We start from the raw sequence: 19,947 nt of genomic DNA on the forward strand, positions 1-19,947 counted from the left end.
TTGAATCCTGGTGAATTGTGAAGTGATGACTGTACTTTGTGTACAGCTAAAATTGAATAGAATTAAGACTAAAGGTAAATTAAATAAATCTATGTAAGATAAAGGCAAACTGGAATCCTCTGAGGCAGGGATCTGCAAATTTGGCTCCTTTAAGACTTGTGGACTTCAACTCCCAGAGTTCCTCAGCCAGCTTTGCTATTCCCTGCTTTGGGGAATACTATATTTATCCTAATATAGTAGCCAGGCATAGCTGATATGTATCTTCTGGAGATGCCATAGGAGTGTCACTGCCCAAGCGGAGTTCTGAAATTATTTAGGTTCAGGGCAAGGTTTAGGTTTTAAAAAAAGGAGAGCTGAGATTCAGACTAGCACCCTGGACAGTTCCAAATGGAACTCAAGGTGGAGACTCATAGCTAGGTCATAGCTGGCTTAACTGCAGATGCAAGCTTACTAGAGTTAAAGTTTAATCATGGCTACTATTCCATTTTAGCTGGAGGTTGAAGGGATCTATTTTAGCAAACAATATCTCCAACAACACTGGAGATATTTCTGCCATAAATTCTGCACTGAAATTCTCTGACACTCTTTAGCACCATTTTTTTAATGTAATCTCCTAGATCTCTCACTGTATTTCTAGAAAACCTTCTCCAGCAATATAAGAGGGAAATTATTGAGCAGATGTAGTAAAAATAGTCTTGTTTCTGCTTTATTTATTGCTTTATCATAGCTCCAGCTGTTCTTTGAAATCTGAATCCTAGCATAAGATTAAAAAGCAATTTGTAGCTTTTAAGCTTAAAAAAAAGTTCTGACGATAGCAGCTGAAATGTCTCAAATTCAGGTGATGGTGACCAATAGACTTGTTATATCACTGTTTTATGGGTAAATAAGTGAATTTGGGCTGGTGTTTGGGGTAATTCCATATCATGTTTTATTATTCTGAATCTATGGTTTAATATATAGATATAATGAATAATATTATTTCTTTGTGTAACATGGGACAATATTTTATCTCCTCTACTCTTGGGCCCAGATCAATGTAATGCAAAAATAGTGACCCTCAATTTCCCAGAGAGGCTCTTCCAGCAAATGAAGAGGGTAAACCATGAAAGTTCACCATATCTCATCATAATCTTCAGGCTAAGAACAGCTATGATGAGATAGAGCTATACTGTTGTCCTTGGGATCATTATTTTCACTCTCCAGTTTAGGAGCTCCACTTCTGAGTGCTACTACTACCACTGTCTTTACTTTCCACATCATCTTGAGTTGTTCCTTAACAGTATCAGACCATGGTACTTCTCCATGTTCTCATACTTCCTTTTTCCAGATGTTGTTGTCTCTGCTACATCTATCATCCCCACTGTCTTCTGATTTTTGTCTACTATGACAGTATCTGATTGACAGGCCAATACCTGTCCATCCATCTGAATCTGGAGTTGCATAGGATCTCAGCCCTGTTATTATCCATCATTTGCTCTCATATTTGGACTTGGGAGTGTATAGCCCATACACTATGCAGATGTTCCTGAACACAATGCCAGTTACTTGGTTGTACTGTTTAATATATTCTGTTTCTGCCTGTATCTTATACCCTGCCAGCATGTATTGGATTGCATTCCTCTTTACTATGTTAAAGTGAGGGGTAACTAGCTATCCCTCAATTAGTGTGTATGCAGGTCTTCTGTTCATACATAATCTCTCATTAGCATTCTATTCATTATAATATTCAGTCCTCTAGACATAAAAAAAAATATCTGTCTGACAAATTTTGTCTGGTCCTTGAAGCACAGATATCGAACATCCAATCCAAGAAATAAATATGCAGGTAGTGCTCAATTTAGAACCATAATTGAGACCAAAATTATGGTTGTAAATCATTCTGGCCATTAAGCAGGTGTTCATGTAACCAACCTGACTTTATAATAATTTTTGTGGTTGTTGGTAAGTGAATGCCATTATCATTAAACAAACTATCTACAATGGAAGGGTGTTTTTTTGCTGGAAACTGGTAAATGCAAGCCAATTGCCTAGTACCCAAAACATTATTGTGTTAACATTGGGAGGGGATCATACCTTGGAATCTGGGTCAGAAGTACCTTTTGTGGGAGATCTGTTATAACTTTATATGATCCCTCACATCCTGGACATAAACTCTTTCAACTCCTACCCTCAAAACGACGCTATAGAGCACTGCACACCAGAACAACTAGATATAAGAACAGTTTTTTCCCAAAGGTCATCACTCTGCTAAACAAATAATTCCCTCAACACTGTCAAACTATTTACTAAATCTGGACTGCTATTAATCTTCTCATCGTTCCCATCACCAATCTCTTTCCACTTATGACTGTATGACTGTAACTTTGTTGCTGATAATCCTTATGATTTATATTGATATATTGACCATCATTTGTGTTATAAATGTTGTACCTTGATGAAGGTATCTTTTCTTTTATGTACACTGAGAGCATATGCACCAAGACAAATTCCTTATGTGTCCAGTCACACTTGGCCAATAAAAAATTCTATTCTATTCTATTCTATTCTATTCTATTCTATTCTATTCTATTCTATTCTATTCTATTCTATTCTGTATGCATGACACAGCAGATGGAAGCCAGTCTTGCTTTATCCCAGAAAGTCTAAAAAGATTGGAGTGATCGGTACTTGGACATGAGACCACCAGGAAAATGGTCTCAGCTGGACAGAATAAAGCATTAAGAAAACAAAATCCCTGCAAATCAATGGCAAACTGCTTTCATATTGCTGCCAAGACAATGATATGGATATGTCTCTGTAATTGCCTGTAGCTGAGCTCAAATCAAGTCAGTCTCTGGGTTTAACATCATCGTGTAAGCTGAGATGCCTTCTGAAATCCTTCCCATATGTACATTTGATTGAAGTATCCTAATTCTAATATTTCCATAACAGCATCAGAATCAACAACAGTTGAGAGCAGCTGCTAACCTGGGACTCTTATCTCTCATATGAACAAAGGAACCGGTCTCATTATATAGTAGCTTGTGGCACCTGTTCATCTATATCACGATCAGAATTCAAGCAAGAATCCAATCACAAATAGGATGGGACACCAAGAGAAAATCTTACCGTTTATTAATCCAATTTATATAGCTGCCCATATCATCCAAGGCAATTCTGGGTGGTGCACAATTATAGATAAAATGTGAGAATATAAAAATAGGAAATGCAAATAGAAAAGACCATAATAATATCCTTAAAAAATGGAAATCAAATAATTGAAGGAAATAGAAATGGCCTGCTCAACAATAGAGGCATCTCAATAGGTCTCGATTTCCATAATTTACACTGGATTTTTTAAAAAATATACTCCAGAAAAATCAGGAGCAAATTGTTCCTGTATTGTCTGTCTTTCTTTCTTAGTGTCTCTGTCTCTCTGTCTCTCTGTCTGTCTACCTGTCTTCCTGTTTATCTATCATCCATCCATCCATCCATCCATCCATTATCTATCTATCTATCTATCTATCTATCTATCTATCTATCTATCTATCTATCTATCTATCTATCTATCATCTATCTATCTATCTATCTATCTATCTATCTATCTATCTATCTATCTATCTATCTATCTATCTATCTATCTATCTATCATCTCTCTTCCCTCCCTCTCTCCCTCCCTCCCACCCTCCTCTCTCTCATTGATATGGCCACCCATCTCACAAAGAATAGAATAGAATAGAATAGAATAGAATAGAATAGAATAGAATAGAATAGAATAGAATAGAATAGAATAGAATAGAATAGAATAGAATTTTTTATTGGCCAAGTGTGATTGGACACACAAGGAATTTTTCTTGGTGCATGAAATGACCCTGGGTAGTATACAACAATTAAATCAACATATAGATTAAAAAATAATTAAAAACAGTCACTATTAATAGCAATAGCACTTAGACTTATATACTGCTTCATAGTGCTTTACAGTCCTCTCTAAGCCGTTTATAGAGTCAGCATATTGCCCCAAACAATCTGACTCTTCCTTCACTGACTTCAGAAGGATGGAAGCTGAATCTATTTACTAAGCCAGTGAGGATCTGATATTATTTAGCTGCCTTCACCTTTCTCATTCTCAATTCCCCATTTGTCATATGAGGGGAGAAGAACCATGCATTTCTATTAAAATTACAGTTTTCATCTAGTTCATGTTTCCTGTCTGGTTTATCTGGAGTTTCAATTGCCATCTTTAATGGACTTTATATGAAGTCCTTTAAGTGTTCAAAGAGTTATGCAATTATTGTGCAACATTTCTTGCTAATACTTACTATATCCGTTTCTACTGTAGTTCTAAGTCTGTAAGTTAGCCAGTTCAACAATGAATGTAGCAAGTGCACATGACATATTTTCAAATGGTGATATTTGCACATATTTATTTATTTATTTATTTATTATTTAAATTTATATACCGCCCTATCTCCCAAAGGACTCAGGGCGGTTCACAGGCATATAAAACATCAGTATACAAAATTAAAATAATCTTTAAAAAACTTATTCCAGTGCCCTATCATTAAAAATAGAAATATAAATATTAAAATCAATTTAAAACCCCTATAAAATTTAAAATCTAAGCCAGTCCTGCACAGATGAATAAATGTGTCTTGAGCTCGCGACGGAAGGTTCGAAGGTCCGGAAGTTGACGGAGTCCTGGGGGGAGCTCGTTCCAGAGGGCGGGAGCCCCCACAGAGAAGGCCCTTCCCCTGGGCGTCGCCAGACGACACTGCCTAGCTGACGGCACCCTGAGGAGTCCCTCCCTGTGAGAGCGCACGGGTCGGTGAGAGGTATCTGGTCGCAGTAGGCGGTCCCGTAGATAACCCGGCCCTATGCCATGGAGCGCTTTAAAGGTGGTCACCAAAACCTTGAAGCGCACCCGGAAGGCCACAGGTAGCCAGTGCAGCCTGCGCAGGATGGGTGTTATGCGGGAGCCACGAGGGGCTCCATCTATCACCCGCGCAGCCGCATTCTGGACTAACTGTAGCCTCCGGATGCCCTTCAAGGGGAGCCCCATGTAGAGAGCGCTGCAGTAATCCAGGCGAGACGTCACCAGGTGAGACGTCACCTATATATCAGGATGCCCTTTTATACAAAAAAAAACCCCACCACCACCCCAAATTCATTGCTGAATGAATTAACAAAAGAAAAAATTCAGACGTAGGAGGTTGGATAAAGTATTCCCACTATTGGCTGGAAGATGTTACTTTCCTTCCTGAATTAACTTAATTGTGAGGCTTTTAGACACTGAGTTTTCATTTAAGGAATGCAGACTTAATTATTTGGGTTTTATAATCTTTTGTGGAGTTTCATATAGCTAACAAAGAATTATTGCAACACCCAGAGGTAAACCATGTCTCAGAACTTATAAAATGATAATTAAATCTGCTTAAGCAAGCATTTTAGTTTTATTTGATATGTTTTATTTATTTTATATTTTAGCCATTAGTATTATTTAATATGAGAACCCACCTCCTTGTCAGAGTTTTAGCTTCTCTTAGTCTTAGCTTAGTTGCACTCTGCTACCCATATGCTTTCAGAGAGAAAACTTCAGCTTGCAAAATCCCATTTTCATTCACTGTGATTACCCACTCTTACCTGCCTTTACACTTTTGTGCCTATCAATTTATCAGGAAAATGAAATGTTTTTTTTTACCATCCTATTTGCAATACTCATGTAGACAAGGATAGCATGAGAGCAGTATATGGAGATATATGATTATCTTTCACTCTATGGAAAGCTACAAAGAATGAACACTGGCTGGAACCAAAGGAGGAGTTGACACCTAGGTCTGATGAAATCTGGGAAGTATGGAAATTGTTGAATAGACTGCAGATGGGTACAACAAGATCCAGAGACCCTCTGAACAAATGGGGCTATCTAGTGGCTTCTGCTCTTTGCGATTGTGGTGACATGTAGTCAACAACACATGTGTATACCTGCCCTTTGTATTCTGATCAGTATATACTTGAAGAGCGCAACAGAACACAATTAATGTTGTTATTTTCTGGGCAAGGTCAATAATCATATCCAATTCCATGGATATTAGTGAAAAACAAACAGGAGAAATAATAATTGTAATAGTAATAGTGATCAACTGTTTGGAGAGACTAACTATATTAATCAGCCGCAAAGCATCTGTTTCCTCAATGTTCAAAACTAGAATGAACGGCTTTCATTAAATGGCCTCAGCAACAGCTGAGGTTTCTAAGATCAGAAACCATAATTCAGAGGCAGGGTGAGAATAGCTGTCACTCTGTCTTTTTCCCCCCAGTTCATATTGTCCCACTTTTTCAATTTGTGATTTTTTTAAGTGACATGAAAGAGAGGAGAGGGATCTCCTCAATAATTGTAATTTTCCATGCAATTTGCCCAGCATGTATAGTCCCAGCAAAGAGTTGTCTGTGTTATATTGCATATATTTGGTGTCATTTCCCCCAGCATGTGATTTTTCTGGCTGTTGTTCCCTCTTAAAGAGATGTTTGTAGGATATAATCAAAAAAGTCAAGATGGAGGTCTTGGTGTCATATTTGAAGCTCTGATGATTTTTAGACATGTCTCACACACAATGAAATTTAAAAAGAAGCAGGTAGAACTTTGACTGGATATTGTGACCATTACCTTAATATTTTGGACAGTCATAGGGAAAGGGAAAAGTTCCCCCACACATGCATGCTAGTCGTTTCCAGCTCTGGGGCAGTGCTCATCTCCATTTCTAAGCTGAAAAGCCAGCGCTGTCCGAAGACATTTCCATGGTCATGTGGCCGGCATGACTAAATACTGAAGGCACACATTACCTTCCCACCAAAGTGGTCCTTATTTTTCTATTTGCATTTTTTACATGCTTTCAAGCTGCTAGGTTGGCAAAAGCTGGGGCAAGTAATGGGAGCTCACTCTATTATGCGGCGCTAGGGATTTGAACCTTCTGATTGACAAGCTCAGCGTCTTAGCCACTGAGCCATCACGTCCCTTGGACAATCATACACACATTCAATTATTTTCTTCTTATATAAGGTGCTTTTTCTTTTGTTAGTTTGCATGCTCTACTATACGAAATATGTTTTCCAGGAGCAAATTGCATCTTAAAAGCTACAGATAAATGGCATTCATTTCTTTATTTTTTTTTATTCTTTATTTTATTTCTGTGTAAGTTTCCATAACTTTAAGTTTAATGCAAAGCTGCATTAAAATGCACACTGAACAAATCCTTTTCAGAAAGGATTTATCATAAATTTATCAGAGTGCTTACATTTCTGATAAGTTTATATTTATCAGCAATGTAAGCACTCTAGTTCCTTTCTACCTATCTCTTACAGGGAACCTAAAGTCACCATGTACATTTGTGTTTAATTACTTTATAGCTTGCTTTCTGCTACTGCATTTATAGTTAAATATCCTTCCTTAGCCTGAGCTTGTTCTGCTTAGAGCACACAGTCCTATCTAGAATCATGTTCTCCCCCTGTAAATGTTGCTGGATAACATCTGTTTTGGGAATTGCGTTGACATGTGGTTATATATCTTTTGATTGCCTGCCCTTCGGCATTTTAACTGGACCACAGAAATGTGTTTTAAATCGCCCCACATGATGGCCTCCCCTAATTAGAAAGGAGAAAAGAATTGTACTCTGCAAAAAAAAAAAAAAAGTTAGCTGATTAATATAGTTATCCTTTTGCCATTACGTTTGATATAAACTTTGTTGGATTACTGATGAAATACAAGGATCAACTTACTAAATTTAACTAGATCCAGGTTACAAGGCATCCCAAATCTGCCTCAAATCTTTATATTTGTGTATAGAACAAGAACAAATTTGTAGGTGTGTGTCATTCTTTATTACTGGTGCAGATATTATACTGCCAGAAAAGCTGAGACTTCTAAGAATTTGATATTTTATGAGGCATTTATCACTGTATTTAAATTCTATCGGACAATAATCCTGTTTCCAAGGATATCTGCAAGAGGGGTGAAGCAGCGGGTGTCAAAAATCAAAATGGTACCTTTAAGAATAGAATAGAATAGAATAGAAAGAATAGAATAGAATAGAATAGAATAGAATAGAATAGAACAGATTTTTTTATTGGCCAAGTGTGATTGGACACACAAGGAGTTTGTCTTGGTGCATATGCTCTCAGTGTACATAAAAGAAAAGATACCTTCATCAAGGTACAACACAACACTTAATGATAGTCATAGGCTGCAATTAAGCAATCAGGAAACAATCAGTATAAATCGTTAGGATATAAGCAACAAAATTACAGTCATAAGTGGAATGAGATGGGTAATGTCACCAAAGTCCCACCCCTTTTCTTTATAAAATTATATTTTTTCTTAACACTTTTAAAGATGACTTTTAAAAATGATTGCAAACTAAGAAGGAAGAAAAATGAAAAATATATCAGTTAAAAGCAAAAAGTATAAGAAAAATTTGAAGAAAAATAGAAAAGAAAGAAGAAAACTATATGTTCTTCATAGCAGTTGTTACCTACAAATATATGTTACCTCTCTCTCAAAAGTTACATCATATTACTCTTCTTTCTGTAATCTATTCTGTCTAATCATCACAAGTTCCCTTTTTATGTTTATGCAAGAAGTCCATAAGAGGCTTCCTTTTATCAATAATCAATAATAAATGAAGCTCCACCCCTTTTTTACATGACACAAAAGAGGTGTGGGTTTTCTGGACTATCGTGTGGTCGTAGCTGCCATTTTGAAATTTTTATTCTTACTTCCCACAAGGTAGATTGGATTGAAAGAGAGAGAATCATGGGCCCAAAATGAGCTCCAGGGTCAAGTGGGAAATTAGGCCTCCAAACTCCTTATCCAGCACCCTGAAAGTTACATCTCCTATTTAATATATAATAGGGAAAAATAAAGGTTACTGAATACATAGGAAGTTATATTAATGCCAAATAACAGAATATAATATCAATTAATATGTATGAGTTCAAATTGAGTTTGGGATTTTGGCTTGTTTGTTTTGTCTGTATCTTATCTATTTGTTTATCTTGGACCTGCTTACTTTGGGGAGTATTGCTTTCAAAATGATAAATGTTGCCCAATCTCTGCATTATATGCAATCCTTCTGCTTTTGACTGCTGAAAAGGAACAGAGCAGAATAACAGAATTGGAAGGCACCTTGGAGGTATTCTAGGCCAGCCAATCCACTGCTCAAGCAGAAGACCCTATACCATTTTAGACAAATGGCTGTCCAGTCTTGCCTTAAAAGTCTCCAGTGATGGAGCACCCACATCTTCTGAAGTCAAGCTATTCTGGTTGTTTTCAAAGTCAGGCAATTTCTCCTTAGTTCTAAGTTTTTTCTCTCTTTGATTAGTTTCCACCCATTGCTTCTTCTCTTGTCTTCTGGTGCTTTGGTGAGAAGTTGACCCCCACTTCTTTGTGGCAGCCCCTCAAATACTGGAATATTGCTATCATGTCACCCCTAATCAGTGCTGGAATTCAAATTTTTTTACTACCAGTTCTGTGGGCATGGCTTGGTAGGTGTGCCGTGGCTTGGCAGGGGAAGAATACTGCAAAATCTGCATTCCCTCCCCATTCCTGGGGCAGTGGTAGGTTTCAAAAATTTTTACTACCGATTCTATGGGTGTGACTTGGTCGGCATGCCGTGGCTTGGTGGGCATGGCATGAGAAGGATACTGTAAAATCTCCATTCCCACCAGGGGAAGGATACTGTAAAATCTCCATTCCCACCCCACTCCAGGGGAAGATTACTGCAAAATCCCCATTTCCTCCTAATCAGCTGGGACTCGGAGGCAGAGAATAGATGGGGGTGGGGTTAATCAGAATTTTTACTACCGGTTCTCCGAACTACTCAAAATTTCTGCTACTGGTTCTCCAGAACTGGTCAGAACCTGCTGAAACCTCTGTCCTGGAGGAAGGATATTGCAAAATCTCCATTCCCTCCCCACTCCTGGGGCTAGCCAGAGGTGGTATTTGCCAGTTCTCTGAACTACTCAAAATTTCCGCTACAGGATCTCCAAATTGCTCAAAATTTCCACTACCGGTTCTCCAGAACGTGTCAGAACCTGCTAACCCTAACCCTAACCCCTAATCCTTTTTTTTTCACTAGACTAGATATACCCAATTCCTGCAACTGTCTTGACCTCCAGCCTCATAATCATCTTTGTAGCTCTTCTTTGCCAGAGAGTGTAAAGTCAAAGTAAATTTCACTTGTGGCTTCCTTTTTTGTAGGACTGGCTGTGCAGAGGTGGCAAGGGGTTGGCTTAGCAATTGGCTGTAAGTTCTTGGAAAACTGACAGTCCCACAACTGAGCCAGTAAAAGAATGCAAAAGAATCTAATCAGTCAGTGCTGTGTCACAATGTAGGGTTTTCTAGCAAGCTTTTCTTCTGATGCCAGGAAGATGAAACTATCAGCCACATTATCTCCTTTATCTCTTTCTTCTTTTTCTTCAGGAAGCAATGCACCTGAAAAAGTGAGCTAAGGTTTTAAGTCTATATTGTTTTTATTCTACAAGACTTTTTATGATTAATATCTGTATGTGTCTCCATGTTTTTATTTTGGGCTATTTGATTGTGTAGATATTATTCTCCTCCTCCTCTTCTATAATTTCTTTATAAAAATTATATATTTTTATTTTGGGCTATTTGATTGTGTAGATATTTTCTTCCTCCTCCTCCTCTTCCTCCTCTTCCTCCTCCTCTTCTATAATTTCTTTATAAAAATTAGTTACAGCTGAACTTGCTTGAAATAACTTTTTAAAAGTGGGATATTAATGGAGAATTAAGGAATTAATGCTCTATTAATATGTCAATTGATTCTTCCACTTCAAAAAGCAGTTCTATTGAAAAGCATTTCATTTCCATCTAAACCTTGAGTGTCCTCTTACTTATTCTCAGAAGATAGACTTGCCTGAGGTAGAGGTGAGAGGTAGAACTGACTTATTAGTGGTTTCATTCAATGGTTTTGAAACATGTCCATAAGATATGCTATATCTGGTTTCAATTTCATTTTATTTTCCATTAAAAACCTCAGAGCTTCCTATGCACGTTATCAGATGAGGAAAATGAAGTAAGAAAGAAAATTGTTTAATGATACTGAAGGAATGTGGTTCAAATAGGAAACCCTTATATATTTTGCCAGATTTAATAAAACACATTTATACCCTTGATAGCATTTTCCTTCCATTGTTAACATCAACTCTGCAAAATGTTAGTCTTGACACTACTAAAACGATGCTGGATTCTTTCTGTTCATCACCCATGTCCCTAGATTCCTTGCTGTTTGGGTTATTTTGATTCTGATTTTGTTAACAAGGAGATGCTTGACTGGCCCTAAATAATTCCTGCAAAGCAGCTGAATCAAAGAATAAGTTTTTCAGTTTACTATCTGGTCCTTATTCCATTTAGGTTGGAACTTCTATTAAAACAATTGTGTTTATGAGATATAGTCAGATATTGTACTAGCAAGACAAGTTTTTTTTCTTCTTTATATGGTATATGAATATTAAATTTTCCTACGCACTAATTCCTAAAAGCACATCCAATGAGATATCTTTCTTCCAAGACTTTTAGCATCTTTAGCAACTTTGTCATTTCAATTCAACAGTCAGGTACAAGATATAAGTGAAATGAAGGATGATATCATTCACCATTGTATCCTAGGTGTTGTTAAAGTCTTTATAACTTTAGGGAACATTCTCTTTAATTAGCTCTTAATGGTATCACCATTTCCAACCATTGCTGGAAGACAAGGAATACGTGAGTCAAATCATAAAGAAAACTCCTTGCCAGGTTTTATATTTTTCCTGAAAATCAGTGGAAGCTTTGATATTTCCAATTCAGGAATAAACTATTCAGAAGAACTAGTACTCAACAGAGCAATATTGCATTTTTCATTCACTTTGATAAAATGAAATTTGCTTACAAAACAGAAAAGAAAGAGAAAATCTTATGAAATGACTGAGAAATCAATGCGAATATTCCAGTATTTGTAATCTTTTAAATCTTTTGAATATGTTGGAAAATATCAGTTATTGGTTACATAGGAATATATTTTTATTTATGTATTTATTTATCAAATTCATATAGCTGCCCATTTCACAGAAGTGATTCTAAGTGGCATACAATAAAACATTATTTTAAAGCATTCATATTTAAAGATTATTTTCTATTTAAGTCTCAGCCTATTAAATGAGTTAAACTGGATAATGCTTCTCTCATATTCCTAAGTATTTCTATCTTTTATTTTTAAATTTTTAAATAACATCCAGACCAGGGAGGTAAGCTGCAAATTGCTTCTATTAAAATCAATGAGACATGTTAATTGTGATTGATTACATCATTAATTTCTTAGGGATTAAAGCTTCAAAATGTACCCTATATGTATGTATGATATGATACATATCAGGGATGAAATCCAGCAGGTTTTGACAGGTTTGGGAGAACCGGTAGCAGAAATTTTGAGCAGTTCAGAGAACTGGTAGCGGAAATTTTGAGTAGTTCAGACAACCGGCAAATACCACCTCTGGCTGGCCCCAGAATGGGGTGGGAATGGAGATTTTGCAATATCCTTCCCCCAGGAGTGGGGAGGGAATGTGGATTTTGCAGTATCCTTCCCCTGGAGTGGGGTGGGAATGGAGATTTTGCAGTATGCTTCCCCTGCCACAGCCACCAAACCACAGCACGCCCACCAAGAACCGGTAGTAAAAAAAATTGGATTTCACCACTGATACATATCATATAATACATATCATGTATCATATCCTTTATGATATCCTTTAATAATTGGGCAACAAATACATCTTTGAGAAAACATTTCAAAAGAAGATTAGTTAGGAAAAAAGAATGTCTTCCTCAGGAGCCCTTCTGCCTTGTTATTCATAGCAATTACTTGCAAGGTCTGTATCTAACCAAGAGAGCATAGAAAAACATAGTCATTGCCCTGATCTTCATGAAATTATTGAAACAGAATTGGTGTATATTAAAAATCAATAATTAAAGACATCAAGAACAGTCTGCACATTCATCCAGAATTATTAAATACTCATGAAAGTTGCTTTTTCCCAAAAGTGACAGTTACTGTTGGTCTCTCTCCTGGCATTCTCAATTACTTTTCTGTGGCTGGAATGATGTAAATTGTAATACATACAATAAGAACTAAGCACATTGAGGAACGCTGTGAACATTTATTGTTGAATGAAGAAAAGGGAGGGGGAAGAGGAGTAGGAGACAGGATTAGAAAGGGAGGAAGAAGAGAGGAGATGGGAAGGAAAGGGGAAATAGGAATAGAATAGAATAGAATTTTATTGGCCAAGTGTGATTGGACACACAAGGAATTTGTCTTGGTGCATATGCTCTCAGTGTACATAAAAGAAAAGATACGTTCATCAAGGTACAACATTTACAACACAAATGATGGTCATAGGGTACAATTTAACACTTAATGATACAATACTTAATGATAATCATAGGGTACAAATAAGCAATCAGGAACAATAAATATCAATATATCATATTGACAGACTCAATAATTCCTCTGTAGAACTGGATCAGTAGTTCCTTGGGCAGTTTGAGCTTTCTGAGTTGGCGCAGAAAAAAACAGTCTTTGTTATCCTTTTTTGATGATGTTTTTGATGTTAGCTGTCCATTTTAGATCTTGTGATATGATAGAACCTAGAAATTTGAAGGTTTCTACTGTTGATACTATGTTGTCTAGTATTGTGAGAGGTGGAAGTAGGAAGGGTTTCTCCTAAAGTCTACCACCATTTCTATGGTTTTGAGTGTGTTCAGTTCCAGATTGTTTCGGCTGCACCATAAGGCTAGTCGTTTGACCTCTCATCTATATGTGGATTCGTCATTGTCTCGAATGAGATCAATCACTGTTATGTCATCTGCGAACTTCAGTAGTTTAATAGATGGATGATTGGAGATGCAGTCATTGGTATACAGAGCGAAGAGAAGTGGGTAGAGCATACAGCCTTGGGGGGCCCTTGTGCTAATTGTACAGGTATCTGATGTGATCTTGTTTACTCTTCACCTGATCTCTTCACCTGATCTCTTCACCTGCTGCTTCCTGTTTGTTAGGAAGCTTGTGATCCACTTACAAGTCTGTTCAAGTACCTGTAGCTGGTTTAGCTTAGTTAGAAGAATGTCTGGAATGATGGTATTGAATGCTGAACTAAAGGCTACAAAAAGGACCCTCGCATAGGTCTTTGGAGATTCAAGATGTTGTAAGATGTAGTGCAGAGCCATATTAACAGCATCATCTGTTGATCTATTTGCTCGGTATGCAAATTGCAAGGAGTCTAACAGCGGATCCATGATGGTTTTCAAGTAGGAAAGCACTAGCCTTTCAAAGGTTTTAATGACTACAGATGTTAAAGAACTGGTCTGTAGTCATTCAGTTCCTTGATGGTGGGCTTCTTTGGCACTGGAATGATGGTAGAGTGTTTGAAGCAAGAAGGAACATAGCAACATCTCTAGTGATTTATTGAAGAAATTGGTGAAGATGGGGGCCAATTGGTCAGCACAGACTTTTAAGCAAGAAGGAGTTAACGAAGAAAGTAGGAAGAGATGGAAGAAGGAAGAGAAAAGGAGAAGAGGAAGAAAGTTTGCGGGAAAATAAAGGAGGGTAAATGGTAAAAGAGCAGCCCCGAATAACGAAAAGTGAAAGTAAAAAGATAAGGATGAATGAAAAACAATGGGTAAGAGACTGTACATTCAAAAGTGTTTATGAGAAATAAAAATAAAACCGTTATAAAATTTTATATATATAAAAAAGAAAATTTCTGTGGTGTATGTTGCACAAATGTAAACAAGAATGATGAAACTCACTTCTTCATTTGTTTTTTCCCCCTAGGGTTTTGGTAGTCCCTCTGGTGAATATTGGCTGGGAAATGAATTTATCTTTGCAATAACCACCAGTCAAAAGCATTACTCTCTAAGAATCGAACTAATGGATTGGGAAGGAAGCAGAGCATATTCACAATATGATAGATTTTACATAGGAAATGAAAAACAGAATTACAGGTGAGTGCAGATGTGATTTTACTTTTATGAGTAAAAGTACTTTTTAAATATGCCTGCAACTGATCAGTTGGAAACCTACTGGAATCTCGAAAGTCAAAGAATATTGAATTTTGCTTTTAGTAGTTGGAGTATGAGATCGTATATGAATCTCCCTAGCCTAATTCAGACTATTCAGTGTTGTTTATTCTGATTGTCTTCATGTACATCTGAGTAGATAAATGAGATGCTCTTATAGACCTATTGGGAGCAAACATCCATTTGCACACATTCCTTTAACAGCATATTCCCATTTTATGGCTGTAGCTTTCTAATTATATTTCTTACAGTTCAGTTCCAACTATTTTTACTTTGCAATCAGTAACTGTTCAGCGTCCTATTTGTTAGACTACTGAGCATAAGATACTCTTGTAATATTTTATTTGAATTAATTAAGAAATATGTTCAGAGGTTGTACTATGTTAGAAAGACTGTGTTATCCATGCCTATGTCTATATTTAATAAATAAAAAAATAACAGATTTGGAAGGGACCTTAGAGATCTTCTAGTCCAACCCCTCTGCTCAAGCAGAAAATCTTATACCATTTCAGACAAACACAATTTCTGGAGGCAAACCTTTTCACTGACAAATTGTTCTAATTTCTCAGAAACAAAGTTGAAAACCTTTAATATGATACTCCTTTCTTAACTTGAGGTTTTCAATTCTTCTTGGCTTGATTTTAACTTTAATTTCTCATTGTGTATTTAACTTTCTATTTGTACACTGTTTATTCTTCTCTCTCTCTCTTTTCTAACCTATCCTTTTCTCTTTTTCCATTGGTATTTGAAAAAAGTATTGCCAAAAGGCTAGCTAGTGAAATACATTTGTCAATGCTCCTGGCATCTTCTTCCCTGCATTACATTTCCAATTGTCAAATAAAGAAGAGAGAATTAAGAATTGTTAACCTACTTTTGTGTAGCTTCTTCTCTGGTAATAGTGTACTACTAACTAGAGCATACAAAATATTTGCTAGACCAATTCTTGAATATGGCTCATCTGTCTGGAACCCACACTGAATATCAGACATAAATACAATTGAAAGAGCCCAGAGATATTTTACAAGAAGAGTCCTCCATTCCTCCACCCGTAATAAAATACCTTATGCCACCAGACCCACATTTTGGACTTAAGACAACTTAGAACTACGCCAACTTGAGTCTGACCTAAGCATAGTACATAAAATTATCTGCTACAATGTCCTACCTGTCAATGACTACTTCAGCTTCAACCACAACAATATATGAGCAAATAATAGATACAAACTGAAGGTAAACCGCTCCAAACTCGATTGCAGAAAATACGACTTCAGTAACAGAGTTGTCAATGCCTGGAATGCACTACCTGACTCTGTAGTTTCTTCCCCAAACCCCCAAAACTTTAAGCTTAAACTGTCTAGTGTTGACCTCACCCCATTCCTAAGAGGTCTGTAAAGGGCGTGCATAAGTGCACCCGTGTGACTAGTGTCCCTGTCCTAATATTCCTTTTTACTTATTCTTATTCATGTATTTATACTTTTACCTGTTATCTTATATATGCATGACAAAATAAATGAAATAAAATAATCTGATGCATCTTCTTGGTTATACAGCAACGGTTATTAATTAAAGGTGTAGGGGAAAAGTGGGTAGAGTTGAAGATAGCTGTTGTGATTCCAAAAACACCAAGAGCAGCACAAAATGTACAGATTTGGCTTACGGTTGGGCTAAACTAGCTATTTGAACTTGGCTCAAAGTAATGCACATTTTGCAAACAACAGGAAAACACTGTTGGGCTTTTTTGATCATGAAGAAACCTCTGTGTGTATCACATAAAACCTTGGAGATGAACATTTTCCCAAGATGGAAATAACAGATTGAGAGCATAAATAAAGGTTAAGTTATTAGTTTTCATTTAAAAGATAGCGATCTAATAAAGATAGTCAGAGTTCTCAGTTCTTACTCTAGCCAAGTACAGCATCTTATTGGACCACAGAGTTTAATAGTCTTCACATTCTGGTTTATGTTTCCTTTCAGCCCAGTTATTATTTAATATAATTTCAAAGTTATGGATGACATTCTCTCAGTGATAGGTGTGCCTCAAACAAAGATAGAAGTATTGCAGCCCTCAACAGCAGACAATATTCTTGTTCTTGTTAAATTTTGTCATGATTAGGAGGGGCAGGTCCAAGGAAAGATTTATTCACAGCTTAACATTTAAACACGTTATCTTACATAGAGAAGATTTCAAGTTCTATCACTGCCATCTTGAGTTCAAGTACACAAGTACTTGTGCATAGTAAGTGCAACTTACTATGGGTCCAATCCACACATACCTATCACACTAATTCAGGGTAAGCAACATTATGAATAATACAAAAAAATGAAGTAAAAACTAGTGGGTTTAAGTAATTAATACACAAGATAAGAAAAATAAATGTTCCAAAGGTGCTTTTTCAAGAGGCAACTGGACTTTCTTGTTTTTCTTTGAAGTTGTTTTGCTTCTCATCCAAGAAGCTTCTTCAACTCTGACAGGTGGGGCATGAAAGGATTAATATTCCTTGCAGGCAGCTGGTCATTTGCATTCATTTAGAGAATCATTGAGGCCACTTGGAGGTTTGTCTGTGTCCTCAGGATTTCTGAGTAGTGCAAATGGGGGTGGAACTCCTGAAAGGACTGTGTTGTGGAGCTCTGCTTTCTGCAGGATGTTTTCTGTCCTGTGTCCCTTCATCGTTGAGCACAAGCACAGGCTGTTGGGATGACCCTGTGTTGTCTACATCTCAAAGTGAAGTTCAAATGGTTCCTGTAGTCTGCAATTTTTCTGCAATTTTTCTTACTCCCATACCATTCGAAGAGTGTTCATCACATCCTTGTATAGTTCATCACAAAGTGTGTAGCTAAATGTCTATGGAGATTCTCAGGCATCCAGATCATGGCTGCCCCAAAGGTGCGTTTTTAAGAGGCAACTGAACTTTTTGGGGTTTTGTTTTTGTTTTTGTTTTTTGAAGACATTTCGCTTCAACCTCCAAGAAGATTTTTCAGCTCTATTAACAAGAAAAATAAACGGACCTATGCCTAAATCAGATTTACACAAACATAATTGCTCTCCATATATTTTCTAACCCTAGAAACTACAGTATTCTTGCTTCTACTACATCCGTGAGCTGCTTCACACCTTGTTTAATTCTTTAAAAGTCTCTGTTCCCTTTTCTCATTTATTGAAGTCTACCCAACAACTAATTTCTTGGTTTTCCTTAGTCTCTCAATCCATTCATTCTTCCTTCATATTTTGGCTTAACAATTTGCAACCTTTATTCATTTTCTTTATATGATCAGACCACCTCAAGGCATGTATTTTTGCTGCTTATCCACTTTATTATTCAATCCTTATTCAGCACCCATTCTTTCTTGACTGTCTCTCTATTTACTATACATGTTGCCTAATTTATTTTCATATTTCTTCCAAATTGTTCAACTCTTATGTCCTTGTATCAAAGAGGCAGAAGCATACACGTACATGCAGCTGGTTTTGTTTATTTTCACCAAAATTTAAATCTCACAACATACTCACTATTACCATCATTTATACATCATAAAGTATCTCAATCCATTTTTTCAACTTTATTTATTTTCTATTAAAATACACAGATTTATCTACCTCCTCTCCTTTCATCTTTGTATAGCTTGCGATCATTTGGCTCATTTTCTCTCTCAAACACAATTGCTTTGGTCTTTAATATATGTTTTCAGACCCATACATCTTGTTGTATCTTACTATCTAGCATTCATTACAAATTGTTTCAGTTATTTCAGTCAGAACTGAAGAAACTTTTTGAATGAGATGCAAAATGTTTTCAAGGAAAAAGCAGAAATGTCCAGTTGCCTTTTGAAAAAAACAACGCATGGGACAACCAAAGTCTAGTTTTATCCCAAACAAATACACACCATTGCCTGCAAGTGAAAATCTCTAACCTAAAGACTACCTTACAAGCCAGCAAATCAGTTTAGCATATATGTATTCAGAATACACACATATTCAGGATGCAATCCTATCCATGTATTTATATATTCAAGTATGTACATAGCAGGGAGAAAAAAAGAGAGAGAGGAAATGCTTATGAATAATGACAACCCTTAGCAATATGCACATTGATTTGCCTCGGAAAACTGACTTTTAGCCAGTTAACTCTTTCATTTCATTAATACACTAATGGTGGTTTTCAAGCCACTACTCTAGGAAATGGTTACAGGCATATGAATAAGACTTCAATCCAGGGATGAAATCCAGCAGGTTCTGACAGGTTCTGGAGAACCGGTAGCGAAAATTTTGAGTAGTTTGGAGAACCAGCAAATGCCACCTCTGACTGTCCCCAGAGCAGGGTGGGAGTGGATATTTTGCAGAATCCTTCCCCTGCCATGCCCACCAAGCCACATCACACCCAGTCACCCACCAAGCCACACCCACAGAACCGGTAGTAAAAATATTTGGATTTCACCACTGCTTCAATCCCCTTGCCACCACAAACACTGTTGAAGAATTAAGGACAGAATTTCAATGCCATAGATGTTACTGCCTTAGATTTTACTGCCTTAGATTTTACCAATGTTTGTTTCTGCTCTTTTGAGTTTCATCGGTTTTCAGCTGTTTTAGTCTGAATATCTCTCAGGAGGAATGGCCTATTTATGTGCAGTCGCCCATCCAAATGAATGCTTTCCCCATGATGATGAAATGATTAATTACAACAATGATTATGAATCTAATTTTCTGTTTAAAAAAAAAAGGCACAGCAAATGTAATTCAAACACCACCATTTCCATCAAGAACAAAAATAGCCAACCAAGCAACTGGTTTCCAAGTTGATTTGGGCATTTGTTCAAAGAATACTAAAATAGAAAGATGAAAA

General features: G+C 36.7%; 1 protein-coding gene across 1 annotated transcript in view; it reads left to right on the plus strand.

Moving 5' to 3' along the window:
- The window catches only part of ANGPT1 (angiopoietin 1), a 171,094-nt gene that overhangs the window by 120,088 nt on the left and 31,059 nt on the right, over window positions 1-19,947 (plus strand). Inside the window, exon 7 of the mRNA XM_058178229.1 lies at window positions 14,862-15,031. Coding sequence (XP_058034212.1) covers window positions 14,862-15,031 — 170 coding nt within the window. The remainder of the gene's footprint in view (window positions 1-14,861; window positions 15,032-19,947) is intronic.

Source organism: Ahaetulla prasina, chromosome 3 (assembly GCF_028640845.1).
Source record: "Ahaetulla prasina isolate Xishuangbanna chromosome 3, ASM2864084v1, whole genome shotgun sequence".
In the NCBI taxonomy this organism is placed as follows: domain Eukaryota; kingdom Metazoa; phylum Chordata; class Lepidosauria; order Squamata; family Colubridae; genus Ahaetulla; species Ahaetulla prasina.